This window comes from Parambassis ranga, chromosome 1 (genome assembly GCF_900634625.1).
Source record: "Parambassis ranga chromosome 1, fParRan2.1, whole genome shotgun sequence".
Taxonomy (NCBI): Eukaryota; Metazoa; Chordata; class Actinopteri; family Ambassidae; genus Parambassis; species Parambassis ranga.
In genome coordinates this window covers 11,614,219-11,636,088 of record NC_041022.1, presented here as the reverse complement: position 1 = coordinate 11,636,088, position 21,870 = coordinate 11,614,219, and the positions used below count along the sequence as shown (strand labels likewise).

Here is a 21,870-nt window from a genome sequence, read left to right as displayed (position 1 = left end):
TAAATTCTACATTATTTGTTAAAAAATTGTTATTAACATACACCAATCAATCAGAACATTTAAGCCACTGACAAGTAAATTACATTGATTATACCATTGTCACAGGTTAATAGAAGGAATATATTATTCAGCCAGTGTCATTTGTTTAAGTTGTATACAAAGAGATGAACAACTTTAACAAAGGACCAAACAAGGATGACTAGTTCAGTGCAGATCTTGTGGGGTTTTCTAGTTTGCCATGGTTAGTATAAGGAAACTGTGGCTCATGGAAGGACAACCAGTGAACCAGTGACAAGGTCATGAACCCAAGGCTCTGCATGTGAAGACTGGCCCATGTGGCCTGATCACACAGAAGGGCTACATTTGCTCAGTTAACTGAAAAGTCCTATTTCCCTAGGTACATTATAGAACTGGATCAGAATGTTATGGCTGATTGGTGTATATAATAATAATTATCCAACATGTGCATGTGGGCTACAAATGAATTTCCTCATTTGAGACCCTGCTCCTATGTTTAGAATGGCAACCGGTCTAAAAAAATGCATGTTATTTTTCAGCTCTCCATCCATCATAAAAAACTGATTATAAAATGTTTTTATTTGTAATTTGATCACCTACTCCATTGTATCATTTCTTTCAGGTATCAACAGTATCTTCGAAGGCAAATCTTTCACAATCATCTGAACAGAAAAATGTTGGTTTAGGACAAAGTCAGTTCTTTCCAACAGAGACACCAATCTTGGCGCATGATTCAAACATGCTTTCCCCTGTAAAACTAGAATCGCCTGTTCCAGGTGATCTAGGTGAAACACCATATGACATCATATTAACTACTCAAAATAGCTCATCGCAGAAAAAATATGAAACCTTGTCAGTCCCCAATCAAAGTGAAGAATCTGGTTTAGCTAATTCAAGCTCAGGAATCCCAGACAACCTTTGTCAACCAAATCAGGACAGTCCAGATGTTCTCACCATCATGTCTTCACAGTCTACACCAATACCACCACCATTCCAGTCTCTGCAGCTTGATAAGCTTCTATCAGATCTGGAGGAAATGGATCTGGAGACACCTGAACAATCTTTGTCAAAATCTACTGATGGCAGCCCTGAAGCTGATAAGATTTCTGAGTTTAAAGGCCTTTCACTTGCAGAACCCCCTAACCTTGAGTTTAAAGTGTCAAAAGATAATCCCACACATAAAACACTTACAGAGTTTCAGACATTTACTCAGGTTGAGCCTGAAGTGGTCCCGGATATAACAAAAACCTCTGAGACATGTGCACCATCAAGCCTTGGAAGTGATAAAGACTGTCCTGAATCCCTTTCAATCCCACAATCTCCCCACAGACTTTGTGAAGAAACAGACCCATCACTGAACCCAACTTTTCATGTGGACCAGTTTCATTCCAGTGAAAATACCAAAGATGCTGCTGAAACATCACATACAGTAGCTAACTCGAGTCAGCCGGACATACCTGAGAAACATCTGACAGAACATTGTCCAACTGATTTTCTTTGGGGTGACCAAGGAAAGGGATCAACTACACCATCTAATGACTCAGGGGGTGTGAAAGAAGAGGCATCATCACAGAGCATCCAAGATCAACCTCTCCCTGTATTGGAAACCAGCCCTGTTGAAACCCTTCATGATGAAGTTCTTTCGTCTCAGTCACTTTCTGATTTGACTCCAGAGACCGTTACAACAGCAAGATCCTTCTGCTTTGAGGAAGAGACGCCAACCCCTTCCTCAGGGTATCTGGACATATATTCTGATGAAGTTTTGCCAAGGGCTAGTGAACAGCATTCAGAAGAATCTCTGACTCCAGTAGATGATGAATGTTTTATCTCACAGCCTGTCAAAGCTGAAATGACATCATCAACATCTGATGAGGAATACAGCATCCCACCTGGGTATACAGAGATCACCTCCTCTGTTTCAGCTGTTCATAGCAACACACCTCCAACATATGCTGGGGTAGTACACAGAGTTGCAGACAGCCCAACCTTTGAATATTCTGACCCAGAGCCTTTCTTTGACTGCAGACAAGCTGCATCTGATTTCTCAGAAACTGAGCTAGATGAACCACAGACAGGAGCAAGGTCAAGTAGACGTCAGCCTAAAGATCACCTCAACCATCCAAGAGTGCCAGAAAAGGTTACTCGGAAAATGCTTTTGTCATCTGGAAGTGAAGACTATGAGGATGCTCCTTTTGTACACAAGCCTCTTCATCACGTACATGAAGAGAGCGAAGTACATTATTCAGAAGCGTCAGATGAAGAATACTCCTTGTGTGAGGCTTCACAACCACCTCCAGTTTGTGAAACTGGAGCAAGTGATGATATTGATAAATCTCTGGCAAGGGTAAGACAAGATTTGGTAAACGGCTCTAAGTTGTTTTCCCAAGGCTGGGCTTCACCAAATATTTGCTTCAAAGAGGAATGACTGCTAACATCTGGCTCTGATATATAGGATCTAAAACCTGTATTTTATTTTTCAGATTTACCCAGTCCTAACATAGCATGTAATTTTGTTGCCTGTTACTAGCAGTGTCTCTCACTATATATACATGCTACATGTTTATTTTTATAAGCAGTACATAAGTATAAGTGCATGCTGTCCTCACAGACTGCAATGTTGTACCTTTTAATGTGAAAACTGTAACACATTGGAAAGTGCACCATATCAGTCTGCCTTGTTGCTTGCTTTGCTGCAAACATTCATATGCTGTCAGTCATTAAATCACAATTAATTTTTGTCACTTGGTCAGGAGATCTCTGCAGAGCTTGGATCAATGTCAGAAAGTTCAGATGATGAATTTTTCACCACCAGAATAGTACGAAGGAGGGTTGTCATCCAGGTACCCGATTTGGCATGGTTGATGGGTGTTTTAAAATAGCATGAAGACGAAGTTTTAACAGGCTGGATTTCAACTGTTATCAACTTTTATCAGAATGTTTGAAGGTGTGTTTGAGAGATGAAGTGGACAAACTGCAGTTTAAGTTGCATTGCTGGCTGAACCTGGTAAAGATGTTTTATGCTGCTGTGTGAAATTCTTTGTTGGATTATCTGACAGCGTAACCCCTGAAAATGCAGCTTTGCTGTTTCCCAAACTCCCCAGTGTCTCATCTAAAACCCTATTCTCGCTTTCTAACATGCGAAAACAACACACTGGCCCAAGTTGCCGTTACTGATTATATTTGTCCCTGTCCTAGGGTGATGAAATGCCCGACCTCCCTGCTCAGTCGGTGACAGAAGAGAAATACGAGGATGAAAATGGACACCTAGTTGTCAAAAAGGTAAAGCATGTATAATGCAGAACACAAAGTTGTGATTATTAATGAGTACGGTACACATTATGAGAGTCTTTTTTATTGTTTTTAAATGTTATAAAATAAATAACAGGTGTGATGTCCACTTTCGGTGCAACTCATTTACATCTGTAGAGAAAAACAGAATAGAGTTAAAATTACAAGCCCTCTCTCTGTATCATGTACACTCTGATTTTAGCCATCACATACTGACTTCTTCTTCTGCTCTATTAGCGTCAGCTACTGATAAACCAAAGCTACAAACACCGTGCAAGCATCAGCTCATTTACACTGCAATATTCAGTCACAGAATTCCTGACCACACACAATGCTTTTTTCCCTTTAATACATAACATCAGAGCTAAGTATGGCAAGTAAGTTAACAGCTCATTACATCCACATTACACCAGTAGTGTAATGAATATGAATTATGCTAATTAGATGATTGTATCTAACTCCAATCTCAGTTGTGGTATTTGACCATATTGGCAAAGACTAACATAGAATCCAGAACAAACTATTGGATAGATGTACCATGAAATGCACTTTCACATTGTAATAGCTGAGAGAATAACACTAGAAGCATTAGCATACAAGTGGCTTAGCACACTCAGCATTAGCAAACGAGTGGCATTAACATACCTGTAGCATTAGCATTTCCATATCAGCAACTACTATAACAATGGTTGCACTTTAACCGGAGTTCTTTAATACGTCTCCCGCCAGCAAACAAACATTCACACTCTTAATTACTCACATTCAGTGCCTCGGTTAGCAGCTCACAGCTCTACCAAATAGTCTCCTGCGATCTGCATTGTTGTTTACAAGCTGCTCACCTGTAGAGAAGAACAGAAAACAATTAGCCTCACGGTGCTCTGTAGCGCTTACGCTCGGATTTTACCGACTTCTTCTTCTTCTGCTGTATTAGTGTCAGCTACTGATGTCCCGTCTAAGCATGAAGCTTAGATCGCCATCTACTGGCAACTTTGGCACATCACCACACACTCATGTAAATACTAACACTTAAAAAGATGCACAGTAGTTTCAGAACAGAGGGTGGGGTGATATTTATCTGTCTGTGTTTCTACATTGATTAGATCACACAGCCCTGTGATATTATTATATAAGTCCCTTGGACAGTTGAACTCTTATTTTTGTTTTTTATTACTAGCCACAGTGGTTCTTTTTTGTTCTAGAAAGACTCATTGCCAACAGCAGCTCATTTGCTGCAAAGCTACAGACACTGAAACAGCCAACTTAAAGCCAGAGTTTCTACAGGCATGGCAGTGTGAACAGCCTACACCGTAGCTTGTTGAAATGAAAATAAACTCTTCATTGTCTAATTGTCCTTAAACACATAACCCTGCCCAGGTTACCCGTAAAATCATTCGCAAGTGTGTTTCCGCGGATGCTGGGGAGCACCAGGAGTCATCCGTCGAAGGAGCTCCTCAGGGGTCCATCACTATGGCAGAGGGAGGAGATGGATACTCCAAGGTGGTGAAGCGGACTGTAGTGAAGAGTGAGGGAGACCACACAGAGGTGTGTGTGTGCGCTTTAATATCATAATGTTTGAATTTTCTCAGAATAAATTAAATGTGTTTTCTGGTGTAGGTAACATTTACTGGATGTGAGGGTTTCTCATCATCAAGGCAGGCCGGTAGTTCTAAAGTCAGTCACATAGAACGGACAACAGTGGTGGAGGGTGAGAGAACGATGACACACAAGGGTGATCCTTCTTTGGCATCTGACCTTCCCTCAGCCCAGGATGACTTCAAGCAGGTTTGTCACCATTGTATGCATCAATATTTGTTACATATAGGATTTTTATGAAGATTTTCAAGAATCTAATGTCTATTTTCAGATTTACATCATGCCATGTAAATTTAATTTTTTTCTTCTTTTCCTACCAAAAGGCACTGGGTTATTTAAGTGGGTTTAGCAGGACAGAGCTCCCCCATGTGGTAGAGAGAGAAACTGTCAGAGAGGATGGAACTGTGGTCAGGAGGTGTGTGAATGCTGACTGTGTGTGTTGGGGTGATTGTTTGAAATGACGATCATAATTTAAGTTTAACTAATTTACTAATATGACCTAATGTGGATGGTGGATTGAAAATGTGTACATTTTGTTTATTAAATATGTATCTAATTATGCACTGACTGACTACCACTAGGTCTTTCTCTGGACTTCTAGTGGATTTACAAAGCATGATATAATTTGTGTGTTTTTCTCTTCCTACATGCCTACTGTTGCTGGATCTCTTCCTTAAAGCACTGAACTGTTTTTCCTTCTGTGTTCTATGTTCCGTCTCCAGGGCCCACATGCGTAAAGGTCGCACCTTCCGACGAACAGCGGTGAAGGGAGCTGGGCAGCACAAACAGGTCCTTCTAAAGCAAGTGGACAACCCCAGGAAAGGGTCAAAACCCTGTGATCTCCAGCAGCATCTCCACCAGCTCTTTCACCGCTATAATGAAAAAGAAAAGGAGGACAGCGACATGGATGATGAGGAGGAAGAGTAGAAGAATGAAAAAAAAACACTCTGCCCCACCCAGAACTCCTGGTCCCTGGTTCTGCCTAGACTATAAAGTCTCTGCTATTCCTATGCATTAGCCACATGCAATCCCAAGCGTGCACCACAGCACCTCGAACGCTACCACAGTCTTCCTCATTGAAGTCATGGAAGATGACCTTGTGTTCAGTTAGGCTTCCCTGCTGACGTTCATGATTTTCTTTTCATCTTCTCACGTTGATTTGCCTTTTTTAGTGACCAAAGAAAGCCTTCTGTTGTTTTCCTCATTTTATTTTACTTTCCATGTCAGTATTGTCCAATATTTTTTGTCTTGATTCTGTGGCAGAGCAACGATGACAACAACAACAACAACGGCAAATGAGAAACAATGCTCACATCAACCAACTCACAAACCTCCTGATGGTAAAAACACATTTTTTACCTACAAAATACCGGTACTGCTCTCAGAGTAGGTGCTTGAAACTGATATTTCACATTGCACTGCCTCTCACAACTCTCAGAAAAAAAACTGTCACTGCTTTTATGTATTTATTTATTTTGGATTCAAGATGTCACACAAACTGAAAGTCAGACTGTATCGACACTGAATTTAAAATGCTGCTGCCGTTGTGTTTTCGTGTAGACTGATGTGTACTCTGTCTTTTGGGAATTATAATATATTATCTATAATCTAAACATTACTGACATCTGTAGCCTAGGGAATTAATAATCACCCATGTGACGTAGAACAGGCATGACTAATCAACATCTGTCAGTTTTGATCCTAGCTTTGACTGCTTTTGTCATCGTATGGATTGTCTGTGTGTGTGTGTGTTTATTTGTTATTACCTCTGTTTTTCTTTCTTATGTGTGAGTGAGGCCATGCACCTGTTTTATTCGTACACTGGATTGACCATTGGTTTGAAAAGTTGTCGGGTTTTATCTTTTGTCGTTCGTTTCATTTTGTTGTGTTTAGTAGAAAGAGACGTTTAATCTTAAGGTTATTAGGACACCACTCCATACTTTGCCACTGGGGAACAAAATCATTACAGCTGTTTCCAAACACCTGTGGAAAAATATTAACAGTTTTATTTACTGTAAAGCTTTATCAGTTTGTGAGTGAATGAGTGTGTGTGTGTGTGACGAAGAAAAGTTTATTTTACACAAACTTGCACTCCTGAATGTCAGGAGGAAACGCCTCCATGCTTTTTGTGCACAGGATTTGAGGTACAGTTTATCCGCAGGAATGGTCTCATTTCTCGAGGGACGGGTCGACGAACGATACACACCAGACACATGGTCGAGAGCTTCAACATGCGATTGTCCACAGCTCTTAGCATCGCTACTGTATGTATCTACAATATGTATTTATTTCACTATTTCACTGTTTACTTTGTGATTAAGAAAAAAATATATATGTAAAATGCAAATTAGTGAAAGTTCACTGTGACAGGTATGCTTTTAATTTGAAGAATCAGCATCCCTTTTCTGTGATGATGACAGCTATATACATATAAAATGCATATATGAATATCTATGAGGGCATGTGTTACTGTATCAAAATTCAAAAAGACAAAAATAAAATGGCTGCAGTGTATCTATGGCTGATATGGCAGAGAATAAAGGTCTTCAAATGTCCAGTCTTTTATGTGCTTGTGAAATCATAAACACACACACAGTGAATACTTGTGAATTTCCCCTGCGGGGGACTAATGAAGGATTATCTTATTTTATCTCTTACTTCTCTGACTGGAAGAATGAGGACTATTCTGTATGCTCAGCTGACACTGTTCGCCCCCTGCTGGGCATGTAGAAGAACTACAGCAGTAGATTCCAGTATGAAAAATACACACACACAAAATGCAGTTCGTCGATAAAGATTCTCAGTCATCCAGGTCATTTTCATTCAGAAGGGTTGAAGTGAAACATCTGGAATTGTAGAAGCTTATTGAAGACCTCCAAGCAGCTTCATCAGTTCTGTTTAGTGGGGAATATGTATGTCCAAATGTCTGCATACTTACCTGTGATGGTCTGACTGTCTGTGTCAGGTGTGTCTAATGACTGGCTAACAACATTCTTCTGTGGAGTGGTTGTTGGTTGAAACTAAACAATCACTCCACAGAAGAATGGCTCAGCACAGGAGAGCCACCTCCACAGGACAAGACTCAGCTGTTGACCTCTACCTCAAAGAGAAAGGACACTCCTTTGAGGACAACAATATCCACATCCTAGACAGAGAGGAAAGATGGTTTGAAAGAGGAGTCAAGGAAGCCATCTATGTTAAGTTGGAAAAACCTTCCCTTAACACAAGTGGTGGACTTAGACATCATCTTTGCACCACATACAATGCAGTGCTTCCATCCATTCCCACGAAGTTTCACTCCAAGTCACATGTTCACAGCAAGAGCAGGCTGTCAACCAGTCCCTCCAACACAGCTCCCTGGTAGTTTAATAGTCATTAGCCATTCAATAGACACACCTGACACACACACCTAACCCATCCACTGAGGTCCTCCACCACATATAAACCATGTTTCCCCACCAAAAAGTTAGAACTGATGGAGCTGCTTGGAGGAGAAGCAAATTCATCATTTCATCCTGATCTACTCTAATATTTCTGCCAGGAGATATATAGTGCAATGACCAGCTAATGTAGTGTGACCTGTTTTTGTGTGTGAAAAAGACCTATAGGGAACCTCCCCCCCCACCTCCTGCCAGAAAAAGGTGTCTGCTCTCATTCATTACACACCCCAAAGAGCAGAATATTATTAAGATAGCATTAACATGATGGCACATTTCTATTGCAGCTGCTTTTATATACTACTAAGTGGATTTGTTTACTATATTACATTTGTATTCCATTAGATTCACTATGTCATGGTATTTTAATTTTTAATCTGCTTTACAGCAAGTACAGCTGTGGGCTGAAACAACAGGACACCAGGTGAATTTACCTTATAGTACTGCTGGCAACACAACTCAATTAAAAACCCGCATTCGTTATCACACCTTGTAGCTGATTTTATTTATTTCTTAAACATGTTTAAGCCATCCATTGCCATGCTGGCAACAGGTACACACCATATAAGGAGTGGTGCATTGCATTGACATCATACGTTTCATCAAAAGAAAGAGTTAACCATATTTTCCCCCTTAGAAAAAGAAGAGACAGACCAATTGAAAAGAGTAAACAGTAGGGATGACGAAGACTCTGTCATTGTCCTGCAGCGGTGATACCACTGAGTAGCAGAAGCACCGATCATCACGGAAGACGTCCAAACAATTCTGACTTAACTCCATCACTCCTTCACTTTCCCTCCTCTTCTCAGACCTGTTAGTCCAAACATCAGCTTACCACGACTGACCTGACTGCATGTAGAGAACGCTAGGGTCTTTGCTCCATCATCATCATCATCATCATCTACACCTTCTCTATGCAATTGGCAAAGTAACACACTGGTATGACAAGAATAAAATGACAACAGAAACCCTACATACAGTCATACAATACAAGTACAAACATTATGAAAAAAATGAGCTTGATTTCTTCTCATTTTTATACAAAATGTAGGGAGGGGGGGAGGAGGGGAGGTTCCGGAAAGCAGGAGGTCTATCTTTCCTCCTATGAGATATGAGAGCTTTTGAGATATTTGCGCTGCGTGTGTTATTGTCTTTACAACCGTTCCATGATGACTGGAGGACGTCAGAAAAAACATCTGGGACAGGACCGATGCACAACATTAACAAATGCGAACAAACGAGGTCAGCAACTGACAAATCAAACAGAAGATATTATATAGTTTCATTATGATCTTACTCACAATAACACCCCCCTCCCCTCCCCCCACCATGCACTACAACAATAGTCTTGGATTTTCATATATTACATGTATGCTACATTCTCTTATTTCTTATTTCACTGATATAAAGGCAAACATATCTCAATGCAAAGTGTAAGCTGCTCTGCTTTTTCTTTACATTTAAATTAGTACTATAGGTTGAAATCTGACAATTTAAACATTATGACTTAGCTCATAGCAAACATAAATGTAGCTCATAAACTGGATTTTTTTTACGTAAACTCTTAAGTCTTCTGATAGCAAGAATAGCAATTTCAATGTTGTGTTTTTGTTTTTTATATGTCTTTATCAACAATCACAATGTATATACATCACCAGAACTAAAGCAAGCTCAATTTTAACATTCTGATCTTCCAAATGTATTTTTTTTTGTTTTTTTGTTTTTTTGAATTTGCACACACATAAATACACATAAAAATACAGAACTAATTTTTTGGGAGAGGTTACAGTAAGTAGATTTTTAAACATCTCTATTTTTATATTTAAAATGCATACCAAAACATCTTAAAAAACAAACAAACAAAAGAAAATGCTCTCAATAATGCTGTTTTCATAATGTCCAAATATGGTGTGCTGCCACCCGGCGGTGGTTTTTTCAAATGATGTCCATTAACAAAAATGCCATAACAGTAAAATGTAATAATACTTGTGTCCTGTGCAATGTCATATCCTTATAGGAGGGTCAAAGGTCAAAAGAGCAGTCATGGGTTGGCTAGTCAACTGCCCCACTAGATTTGCTGATGGGTTTTTTTTTTTGTAGTTTTTTTGTTTTTTGTTTTGAATGATCATGTTGATATTCCATCCACTGTGAAAAGAGAGAAACAAAAATGAATCAGCACACACAACTTTAAACTGCTATCAGGACAGATGCTTACCTTGAGCCCGCACATGTTCAGCCCTTATTTTGGAGTTTTCTGTTAACTTCTGGAGTCTAATTGCATTCTGGTAACTTCTAAATTGTGCTCATGACGTCAGACACATGACTCCTATTATTTTTTATTGCTCTCCTTTCATTGCCTGAACTTGCATCCCTCTCAGAGCCTTAAACCATACTTCTAATACATTTGGGTCCAGTGGGCATGCCTCTATTGACTCCAATCCCTGACCAGTTTTCCTTTAATAAATATGTCTGTGTGTATTTCTTACTGTCTCTTAGTGTGGGGGGATGCTGGGTGAGCCGGAGCGATGGAAGTGAATGTTCTGCCACTTTCCATCACGACGGTGCCACACGCGGGTCTCCTCGGACTGCATGGTGCGAGGCATGCCGCTGCCGTCCATATACTGGGTCAGCCGGATGTAGGCAATACAAGCTGCATTTTCACCGATAAGGTGCACATGTGGGTTCAAGAGGATGGTGTGCACCGGTTTATTCCCTTTGGACAGTGCTGCAAGTGAAAGATTACAGATAGCACATCATTTAGTTTGTTATGTCACACCATGGGTTGTGTAAAAATTGTTTCTTCAACTTGATCAGCGATATAGCTGCAGAGCTGTTCCAGAACAATACACCGATTGTTCCTTAGGTTTAACTCGAGTCTCTATATGTTGATGCTGGACAGTGGACAAGCATGGGCTTGCCAAGTGATTGAGGTTTCTGGGACATATCTGGTTTATCTGAACTATTTTTGCCCAGACTCAGAACATTCTGCCATTTATAGCAGCCATTATTCATGAGTGATTTTGTGCTTCAAGGTTAACCCATGTCCTTGCAGCGTGGCAGCACACAAACACAAACTGTAAACTGATAAGACCAAATATTGACACAGAACAAACATGTCCACAAAATCCCCATTTAGACTCATTCTCAACAACATTCTCTTCCTTGTTTTCTATAAAATGTGCTTTAAAGCGAACTATTAAAGACTCACACACATGTTCTTCCACACCTGTTGCAGCTGCTGCTAATCATCACATAGATATGTATATGTGTGTGTTTGTGGTCTATTACTCTCATTATGTGTACACACTGCCTGACACCACAGGACAAATTTATCACAGACATGCTGTAGTCTTGCTACATCCATTTGCCTTTTTTAATGACTTTTTGTCTCCATCATGTTTGGTTCCCACGAATCTGATTTGGCAACAAATAACTCACACGCTTCCAATGTAAGCAAGCATGTTTATAATAAATCCTTCTGTTTAGAGCAGCTGAAAAAATGTTAACAAACTGATGTCAACAACCCAGAACCAACAATCAGAACCAGCTGGCTCATTATACCTTCTCTGGATAGCAGTGACATGACAAAGATTTTCAAATTAAGATACCTTTAATATGTTGCTATATATGCTCTGCTCTGAATGGAAATTTTAAATTGTTTTTCTGTTGTACATCTTAAGAATGCCATGATGGATTTTTTTGTTCACTGGGAATTAAATATGTAGGGATTAGAATGGAGGTCAAAGGTCACTGAAGCTTAATCTAAGAATGTATATGTTTATTTTGACAGAATATCACACTTAAGTAATGCCATTACTAATACCATCCAACTTCACCTTATCCAGTCTTGGAAGTCATAAAGTAGTCTCACCGTTTTCAAAATAAAAGCGATGGAAGTCATGTCCTTCTACCAGATTGCCCAGAGCCTCGGGCTCAAAGGAAGTCAGACCAGGATCACAAATTTTCCTGTAATGCCAAAAAAACAAAACAACAAAAAACAACAAATACAGGATCAGCAAATGTGCATATATCCAGTTACATGTTGTCATACACGAGTAGATAGAAGCAAACTTACGCATAGGCCTCAAAGTCTCCATTGTTGATAGACTCGATCAACTGCTCAGTCACTTTAATAATTTCCTGTTTGCGAGCTACAACATAAGATCACAGAACATTATCATCTACACTGACGCACGAGTGAGTTTTTATTTTGTTTTATTTCAGGCACGAGTGCAGTCAAAGAAAATCTGACATCCAATCAGCTCCAAATGAATTCTAGTCTACAGACTGGCAGGATTTCAAAGTTATTAGAAATGGAAGGCACTTAAAACAATGTCGCACATATGTTTATTTATTCATTTGTTTGTTTGTTTTTATATATTTATATAAGAAGAAAGAAGAAGGCCTCCCATGACTAATAATGATAACAGGCAGGAAAATGCAGGATGACATGATTTTCTTTTGCCCAACAAAGACAAACCAATGCTCAAATGCAAGTATTTAATACGAAAGCAGTTTTAACTAATTAATACTGACAGTTACCTTTATTGTTATTGGTGCAGGCTGGGGAATATTAAAAAAAAAAAAAAAACTTAATTCGTTCCACAAAATACATGTCGAATAATGAAAAAAAATACTGTGTATAAAGCTTAACCTACAGCTCTTACACAGACATTAACTAATAAACCAGAGTGTCTATGTGAATCAGCTATTTAATGTGTGTATTCACAATGAAAGTCAAAAGCAAGAGTGTGAAGAATGTTTGTAAGACACACAGCATAGTGTTTTAATACAGGGGGAGGAAATATCACGAAAAAGAGGTAGAATAAAAATAACACTCTAAAAAAACAACACTTGGTAAAGCCAAGGTAATGGATTTGAGTCACTCTACATGTAACTGAACCCTCTGTGATGATTGCGTGACGTCAGGTAAACCAAACATGGCACCTTTGTGGACAGACTTACTCTGAACTGAGGAGGTGGGAGTCTGTCTTGAGTCAGACATCTGTGAGGAACGGCTCTTAGAACTCAATAAACCGCTCACTAAGCTGCCCAGACGTAGGGCTGACAAGGGTTGTATGGTTTGGTGTGTGATTAGATGTCAAATGTGTTGTTGTGTTTTTTGAATGAGGGATGCAACAAGGGTAAGCATTTATGGAAAGACAGCAATTATGGGGGAAATTTTCTCAGCAAAACACAAGGAGGAGGAGAAAAAAAAGAAGAAAAAAATATTTAATAAGGCTGAGAACATAAAAATATGCAAATAAAATATTGTTCATTGTAACAGTGTAAAAGGGAAAAAAATGATGCAGTAAGACAGAAAAAAAGCATTTCTCTCAACAGCCGAAGAACAGTTTGATTTTAGCAATAAAGAAAATCATAAAAAAGGAGTGAAAAGGAGTGGTCAGTGTGGTTGGAAATGGTCCGGTGTTTTAACCATAGTGTGTAAGTGAGGAGCTATATGGTAAAACCAGGCAGGATAACATTTGTATACCCTACCTTTAACATCCTCGTCCTCAATGGTGGTGTTGGCACTCTCAATAGACTCCTGAAGAAACATGACAAACACAGATTCAACCAAAGAGTGCACTCTATCATTTTCACCAATGGCTGCTGAAATATCTTGTTCAACAGTCATTAGCATTTGTAAAAAGGAGTGTTTTGTAAGGGCATATGTATAAAAAAACAGGTAAGCATACAAATAATGTTAATGTGATTAATATCACATGTAAGTGGTTCCTACTTTGTTTATACTTTAAAAATCAAAATGTGAATCCCTAAAGCAAGTGCTGACATTACAAACACTGCTGCAAACATATTAAGTCATGTCCAGGAATCACTGCCAAAATGCTACTGGGCTCTTTAGTTTGTAAAACTAATAGTACATGAAATATTGTAGTATCAAATGTAGTGACAACCCTGATAACAAACAACAGCAGATTGAAGAAACACAGAGGGAATAAAGTTACAAAAACAGCACCACTGTGTTATCTCTACTGTTTCAAGCATCCATTCAGATGTGAACAGTGTCTAACCCTGATCTTTGCCCTCAATGTAATGCTTGCAATGAGGTCCTTGCCTGGGCTTAACCAGGGATTTTGTAACCACTATAAGGTCAGAGTCTTACACCCCGATGAATGTGATACAGTACGCTAAAGGGACAACCACAGCTGGTAGTATTACTGACAGGATGAGTGTTTTGTTGTTATACCTTGTTTCCATCTACGGGGTTGTGGATCACAGTTGTCTGTGGTTCCTAAAGAGAACATATGATAGAACCTGTTGGTACAGATCAAACGGCAGAAAAGGTATGATGGCTCTGTTGGTGTGTCTGTCTAATCAATCTATCTATTCATCTGTCCATCCATTCATCCATCTAACTATCCATCTATTGTTCTATCTATCCATCTGTCTGTCTGTTTGTCTGTCTGTCTATCTATTCGTCAGTGTCCTGTCTTTGTAATCAGATGTCTGAGCTGTTGTGGAATCGATCCTGATGACCATCTCAGTCCTACTAATCACTCACCCAGATTATACTAGATTATAACATCAGCAGCCTTGTGTGTATTTGTGTATGTGTGCGCATGTGTGTGTGTGCCACATGATGAAGAGAGAAAGGAGGATAGAGAAAGAAAGAGACAGATGCTATGTGTCTGTGTTCATGCGTAATCAACTTGAGAGCAAATGGGAGCACAGAAATTCCTTGACATCATGCAGAGCAGCAGTCATGTGGCCTGACGTAGACAGCCAGTCAGCAGACACCATGCTCAAGCCAATGAGTGATGACGAATGAGCCAGCACACTCCTCACGCTTCTCGCAGCCATGCACAGACAAACTACATCAGCAACAAATGCTGCACATCTCACGCATGGATGCTTTCACATGTTGAACTAAAGTACATTTTATTATCATGGAAGGAATTCATGCACAGTGTGTAAAGAGGAAGGAGAGAGGAAGAAGATGATAGGGAACGTAGGTTGGGGGGTGGTGGGGGGATAAGGTAGAGGTTTCCCTGGCCACAGATTTACGACCACACTAGTCAAATCCTAATCCAAACATGTGTGTGCGTGTGTATGTGTGTGTCGAGCAAATCCAAACTGTCCAAGCTCTGCATGCTGTGCTAATTCAGACAAGTGCATCTGAATTATCTTAAATTGTGTCTAAAATTCAGGAGCTGGGACATGCTGCACAGGCACAAAAAGCTTTTACACACTATTTCATTCAGGGATAGCCTAATAACGAGCTTGACGTCTGTTTCACCCCATGTTGCTGCCCTCTATTTCCTTTTTTTTCAAACATCCTTACACATCCGTTAGAAGAATTTAAATCTTATCAAGTAGGCTTGAGATCAAACAGAAAATGATCTGAGCCTGTGGAAAGGGTGAACCTGTACCTCCTCCACGGAGTGATGTGAGGTAGGGAGGTACAGATGTTTTGTGAATGAAAGGTGCGGGTGTAGATGAGACTGTGTGTGTATACCAGTGCAGGGGCAGGGCCAGTGTCTTTAGGACTGGTCACTGTGTTGGCTTTGTTGTTGACCTGCAGGGGGGGCAGTGTAAAGGGGACATGACACACACTTTTCAGACACCCAGACACACAAACACACACACACTTTCTTTCTCTTCTGCTAGCACCCATTTCAAAGTGACCATCCCAACCATGTATCCCCACGCCTGACGGTATTAAACTCCTACTGTTTAAGCATGTTTAGATATTTTTGGTGATGTTTTGATCCATCTGTTACCACATTTCTTCAGATTTTGTGTGTTTAAATTGAAATTGTAAAAAGATCATTTCTCATCCTGCGGTGATTAAAAACTTTTGTTTAATAGCCAATCAAGTGCAAAACATGTCCTTCTCCTGCTCCAAGTTCATTTATCGTAACTTCATTCATCAACATATTCTCAAGAAAGGATATTAGTGGGAATATTTGATGTTTTCCTTCCCAAAACATTCATGACTTGTCACATTATCACCATTATAAGGAAACATTTTAATTTCCATCATGTGGGGTCACATGGTGAGGAATAAATTCCCTGAAATGAAACTGATAGTGTGATATTCTGTAGAGCTCCAAACACAGTGACACTGATTCAAACACTGTCTGCAGAGGTCCGATCTCAAGTCAACACTCATCTGCACTTAAAAACCAGCCACACAGAATGAATCACTAATTTAAATTATGTGACTTCATGCACCTCTGAAACAGGTGTTGGATTTCAGATCGGGCCTCAAACACACAGAGAAACTAGGATAGTGCACAACAAAGGCTCTGCAGTACAGATCAAATGGTCATGGGAAATATGAGTCATGGTAAATTAAAGGAATACAAACAGGAAGAGAAACTAAAGAATAAAGGATGATGAAACTGTAAATATATAACTCACAGATAATCAATGTGGCTTACTGTACCACAAAACGACAAGCTAAGAAAATAACAACTATTTCCCACCACTTGGAGTGACTGTCCCTGAATGATGATGTTAAGTGCACAATGCATATAATAATCAATCAATGAGGCTCTTCAGACTGAACATTCCAAGAAAATAATGCAAGAAATACTTCGTCATTGTGCAGAAGGGACTCACCTTAACGCCGTCTGGCTTCTTGTTGAGCAAAGTCTTGGCTGCTGTAGAGGCAAAGAGACAGACAGCACCTCAGCATCACAGTTCACCAAGACTGGTCCTGAGCCTGAGGCTACATCTAACATGCAGCAAGCATATCAATCAGCTGTGCTTATCTTCAAAACTCCAGGTGCAAAATCCAACTTCAAGATCCATAATGCAATGCAACAGATGCATCATCATCATTTATGTGAGGTTGTCATCATACTACAAATTCATCCACATGTCACTGGCTGAAGGGAGGGTGAGTGTATATGTAAAAAGGTTGATCTACCATTTCACACACACACACACACACACAACTTTCGTAAATTATACACATGCACTTCACCACTAGCATCCGCACGTACAATTCAACTCTTCCTCCTCCTCTCCAAGAATTCAAAAGCTTCATATGCATGCTGTCTAAATTTCACTCTCATCTTATGTTGGCACGTTTTGCAAGCACAAGTTTTTTTTAATGTTGCCTCATATTCATGCATATGTGATTAGCTATTAAAAAAGTAGGAAAGCCTAAACATCACAACTTATTAATGGGCCCAGTCCCACATTTTACCCTGTCACACCAGAAAACTCACCTCAAATGGATACCACAATCCAAACAAAAACAGGAAAGAAAATTGAAGAAAATGATGAATAAAGAGATACAAATGCACTGATGCATTTCATTGTAGAATGAGGAGAGTAAGTGGGCTAGTAAGAAAAATTAGGTCAAAGGAAATACATGCAAATGCAAAAACAATAAAAAGGAGAGAGAGAAGGATAGAGTGGCAGAACAACAGTAAGAGAGATAAAGGAAGGTGATTGTTTACCACTGGTATCTTTGTGTGCTGGTTGGTTATAGCAAATCAGTAGTTACTTCTGTCTTACCTACTTTGCAATGCTCAAAACTAAAAAGTACACGATGTCGCATCAAGTATTAAAGGGTAAGAAACATTTCCAGCCACCAGCTGGAGATGAATGTTTCATGGGTTTTTTTTTTTTTAAGATACGTTTGGGACACCAGGAAAACTCTGAACACCAGACCGAGGGAGACATACCTGAGAAGTTTCTTGTGACCAGTAAAGTGGTCAATATGGCTCCCTGCGGTGACAGAAGAGGAATGAAAAGAAGGATGACAAGGAGGGAAGAAACAGAAAAGGAAGACTGATTATAAGAGAAGAGCAGCAAAGGGCAACTTGAAGGTTTCAGAGAACAAGTCATCATTAAGTTACACAAAGAAGTCTTGAGTGAAGCAGACAGAGAGAGAGAGAGAGAGGGGAGGGGGGAGGAACAAAGGTGGTTGGATGGATTGTTCTATATAAATAGACACATGAAGGATTGCCAGTCTCACCTTGAGTTTCCTCCTGGCGTTGAATTTCTTCAGGCACTCCACAGTCTCCTGCCTGTGCATCATGGAAGCTACAGTGGACCGTTGCTGCAGGAAGAAGATGAGAGGATTTGAGGATTAGCAAGAGATGAAAACAATGGGTGGGAGGGATGTATGGGGTTTTATATGTGTCTATAGGAATCAGGTAATGGTGTTTTACTATCAAAGTGTGAGTCATTTTATGTCTGTGGTTGTGCATCTAGTGTGTGAAGGTGTGTGTGTGCCACATACGCAGATCCAGGGGTGTTTGAGGGCCTCTGCGGCAGTGATGCGTTTGCTGGGGTTGATTGTTAGCATCTTGTTGATCAGATCTTTGGCCTCAGGAGTTACAGTGTCCCACTCTGGGGATGGGAACTGCCAAAAAAAAATATCATCACTATCATGTATCAGAACACCAAACCGATAAACCCAGTGCAACAAGCCAAGTAATTTATAGTTTACTAACATATTTTTTATTTTTCCACATTGTAAATCTATTTCCCCAAATGTTTTTCTAATTTATCTAAGTGGGCTTAACTTAAAGTGTACACGATTGTCCAATTTCATGTCAGTGGGTGGAAAAATCTGTAATATTCAGTGTATGTGTACAAATGACTGTGACCTAAACTCTTCAAGTATTCTATGCAGTCACTGAATGAAGACATAATGTTAAGTTTGAGTGAATACATTCAACGAAATCCCATTATAATTTCTGTCTCTTTTAACTTCAGGTGTACTGTTTGTGTGTGTGTGTGGACTGGCTTACATCATAGGCCCCAGCCTTGATTTGTTGATAGAGGCGATGTTGATCTTCATCCCAGAAGGGAGGGTAGCCCACCAGCAGGATGTACAAGATCACACCTGGAAGTGACACGTGAAGTCAAACTACGCACAAAGCAAATGATATCGCATAGTATTGCTTTATATTTAAGCAGTATGAACATTATGTTTTTTTTTAAATCTTCTCTTGGGTACCAGTAAAGTTACTGGTTCTCCAGAGGACTGCACGTTGTTGCAACTAAATACACATCTACAGGCAAAATGGTGACTTTTCATATGAGCACAGAAGATACTCGTGAAGGAGTCTCGAAGAGAGAGGTGGAGGCAAAGACTCCATTGAGACCATCTAAAACATGAGCTGCTAAGAGCAGTAGTGCCTTTGCTTGAATTTCTCTCTGATACCAACAGAAATTGAGTCAATAATTTCAGAGTGGGAATTTCACCAGTGAGGCTTATTCAGCTAATGTATTTCTTACAATGGCAGTTTTAACCAGAGGTGTGCTGAAGAACTGCGTCGAGATACATTCAGAAACACAAGTAAGAATAAGCTTACTTTAACATTGTAATTTGTATATACACAGCCAGCCTTTACACCGAGTATGAAACATTCGTGAGAAAACAGCTGATGGAATTATAATGCTATTTACCACAGGCCCACATGTCCACTGGTTTGCCATATGGGTCTTTCCTCAGAACTTCCGGAGACAAATAGCCCGGGGTGCCGGCAAAACCTGGAGGAGTGATATGAAAGGGAGGAAGGGAGGAAGTGTGGAATGGTAGGCGGGAATGGGTAATTCAGTGGCTAATCCGAAAAGTGACTGATTGACTGAATGGTTGATTGATTGACCGACTGTTTCAGATTGAAAATAAATGGATGGATGAATACTCACCAAACCATGCCTGCTGGTCCCCCTGTACCTCGATAGCCAGCCCAAAGTCAGCCAACTTGACCGCCGCCCCCTTCAGCTTACTGGCCAATAGAAGGTTCTCAGGCTGGGGGGGGCGGAGTCAAACAGGTTAGAGGTGAGAGGTCACACGCTCTGGGAACAAGCTGCCCACAGACACAGATCTAAGATCAGATTAGCCAAACTGAATCCTAATTCAAAACATTAGGGGTCAATGACACTAAACTGCTCTTAAATCAGTGTCTGAGGCAACTCCCTTTCTGCCACACAAATGACAGAGAAACAAAGATGTGCACGGGACCAAATCTCCATGTGACGCTGGAGCTGTGGACTTGCTCCCTCAAGTCTCATGGATTCAGAGAGAGTGACTTGGCAGCAGACGTGCTCGTCCACAATAACACCAATCCACTGTTAAAAATCCATGAGTGGGAACAAAGTGCACACTGCAGGGAGAAGGATACAGGGGGAAGGTGTGGTTGTAACAGGAGACGTAGAAACAAGTGATTCAGCCACATATGTGTAACGACAAACATACACGCACTGACACAGTTTACATAAATGCTGTGTATGCAAGGTCCCATCATGCACACACATACACAGCCTGAAATACACTCGTGGACACAGGTGCAGAAATGCCTTTGCTAACCTAAGGCCAGTTAGACAATGTTTTATCTAATGAATAATACATTTCCTAACATTTAGAGAGTTCTAAACACAGACAGCCTGTAAGCAGTCAGTTTATGGCAGACGTATGACTCAACAGGGCACAGACACTAACTGACAGCTGGACACATCCACATGATGATTTACATAATACTGAATAAATCCTCCACATTTAAAGCATATCATAACTTGAACACTTCAGCAAAGCCCCCCCCCCTCCCCCTTTTATAAAACCGGCAGACTGGAAGTCTCAAGAACCATCATGGCTTGACCACATTTAACAGAGCTTTCCCTGCATTGTCTTTGCCTCTTTCCTCCACCTCAAAAATGCTCATGGAGAAGCTGTGAGGATACAGACCACCATTAGAATATTCATGACCTTAGAAAATCTTTAAAATCGCAACATCATTTTTACATAATTATGCAAATGCTGATCATTCCTGAGCTTCTGATTTGTGATTGCTCCCACTTCTATCACCACTGCACTACACATTCACAGCAACACACACACACAGCATGTTCACATCAGCACTGCAAGAGGATCCTTATTATTGACACTGAAAAGAAGGGTACTGAACCAGGACTACTTTGACAGGGGTTAAATGTACTGTAAATATATGAAGACGAGAAGCTAAGGTCAAGGTCAGATTTACTAACTTGGATTTTTTTTTAATGATCATACAAACCTTGAGGTCCCTATGAACGATCCCATTAACATGGCAGTGATGGACACTCTCCAGGATCTGCTGTATGCAGTGGCTGAGGGAATGACAGTGGACGATGGACGATGGACGATGGACGATGGATGGTGGATGGTGATGGGAGAGAAAGAAATCAGAAGGAGAGAAGAAGAAGAAACAACTATCATAACAATGCATAATACATTCTCCTCATTAGGCTTTTTAGCTTTTTTGTCAGATGACACCGAGTCATGTGACAACAATCCATTTTTCACAAGGTTTAACACACTGACTAAACTATACAGGCACACCGTATGCCAAGACAAGCACACAGAGGTACACTCTGTTTCTTCCTCCCGCTCTCTCTCTGGGGAGGCAGTATTACAGCATAAAGATGGCAGTATAAGGTAGGCTGCGTATGATTAATACTACAGACTACATGTCATTAATCACTTTTATAAATAACTCTATGAGAAGCCTCATGGACGAGGCAGCTGTATCACACCCCTGAGACGACCATATGTGCAGCACAC

The 21,870-nt window shown here is 40.2% G+C and overlaps 2 protein-coding genes across 18 annotated transcripts in view; one reads left to right on the top strand and one right to left on the bottom strand.

Moving 5' to 3' along the window:
* The window catches only part of ank2a (ankyrin 2a, neuronal), a 63,216-nt gene extending 55,760 nt beyond the window's left edge, over window positions 1-7,456 (top strand). For all 8 annotated transcript variants that reach the window (XM_028431581.1, XM_028431816.1, XM_028431415.1 and 5 more), the window contains 7 exons: window positions 641-2,362; window positions 2,769-2,858; window positions 3,214-3,297; window positions 4,681-4,848; window positions 4,921-5,088; window positions 5,223-5,314; window positions 5,622-7,456. In XM_028431581.1, the coding sequence (XP_028287382.1) occupies window positions 641-2,362; window positions 2,769-2,858; window positions 3,214-3,297; window positions 4,681-4,848; window positions 4,921-5,088; window positions 5,223-5,314; window positions 5,622-5,826 (2,529 nt within the window). In that variant the 3' untranslated portion in view covers window positions 5,827-7,456. The remainder of the gene's footprint in view (window positions 1-640; window positions 2,363-2,768; window positions 2,859-3,213; window positions 3,298-4,680; window positions 4,849-4,920; window positions 5,089-5,222; window positions 5,315-5,621) is intronic.
* A 1,435-nt stretch (window positions 7,457-8,891) lies between these two features.
* camk2d2 (calcium/calmodulin-dependent protein kinase (CaM kinase) II delta 2) overlaps window positions 8,892-21,870 on the bottom strand; it is a 30,645-nt gene continuing 17,666 nt past the window's right edge. For 2 of the 10 annotated variants that reach the window (XM_028418820.1, XM_028419641.1), the window contains exons 7-22: window positions 21,344-21,416; window positions 19,980-20,082; window positions 19,737-19,820; window positions 19,076-19,170; window positions 18,562-18,684; window positions 18,295-18,378; window positions 18,002-18,044; window positions 16,926-16,966; window positions 15,817-15,876; window positions 14,548-14,592; window positions 13,836-13,884; window positions 12,879-12,899; window positions 12,412-12,487; window positions 12,208-12,302; window positions 10,823-11,061; window positions 8,892-10,481 (exon numbers count right to left, since the gene is read on the bottom strand). In XM_028418820.1, coding sequence (XP_028274621.1) covers window positions 10,829-11,061; window positions 12,208-12,302; window positions 12,412-12,487; window positions 12,879-12,899; window positions 13,836-13,884; window positions 14,548-14,592; window positions 15,817-15,876; window positions 16,926-16,966; window positions 18,002-18,044; window positions 18,295-18,378; window positions 18,562-18,684; window positions 19,076-19,170; window positions 19,737-19,820; window positions 19,980-20,082; window positions 21,344-21,416 — 1,225 coding nt within the window. In that variant the 3' untranslated portion in view covers window positions 8,892-10,481; window positions 10,823-10,828. Of the gene's footprint in view, window positions 10,482-10,822; window positions 11,062-12,207; window positions 12,303-12,411; window positions 12,488-12,878; window positions 12,900-13,301; window positions 13,401-13,835; window positions 13,885-14,547; window positions 14,593-15,816; window positions 15,877-16,925; window positions 16,967-18,001; window positions 18,045-18,294; window positions 18,379-18,561; window positions 18,685-19,075; window positions 19,171-19,736; window positions 19,821-19,979; window positions 20,083-21,343; window positions 21,417-21,870 lie in introns of all 10 variants that reach the window. The other 8 variants (XM_028426006.1, XM_028420384.1, XM_028421153.1 and 5 more) reach the window with 8 other exon arrangements.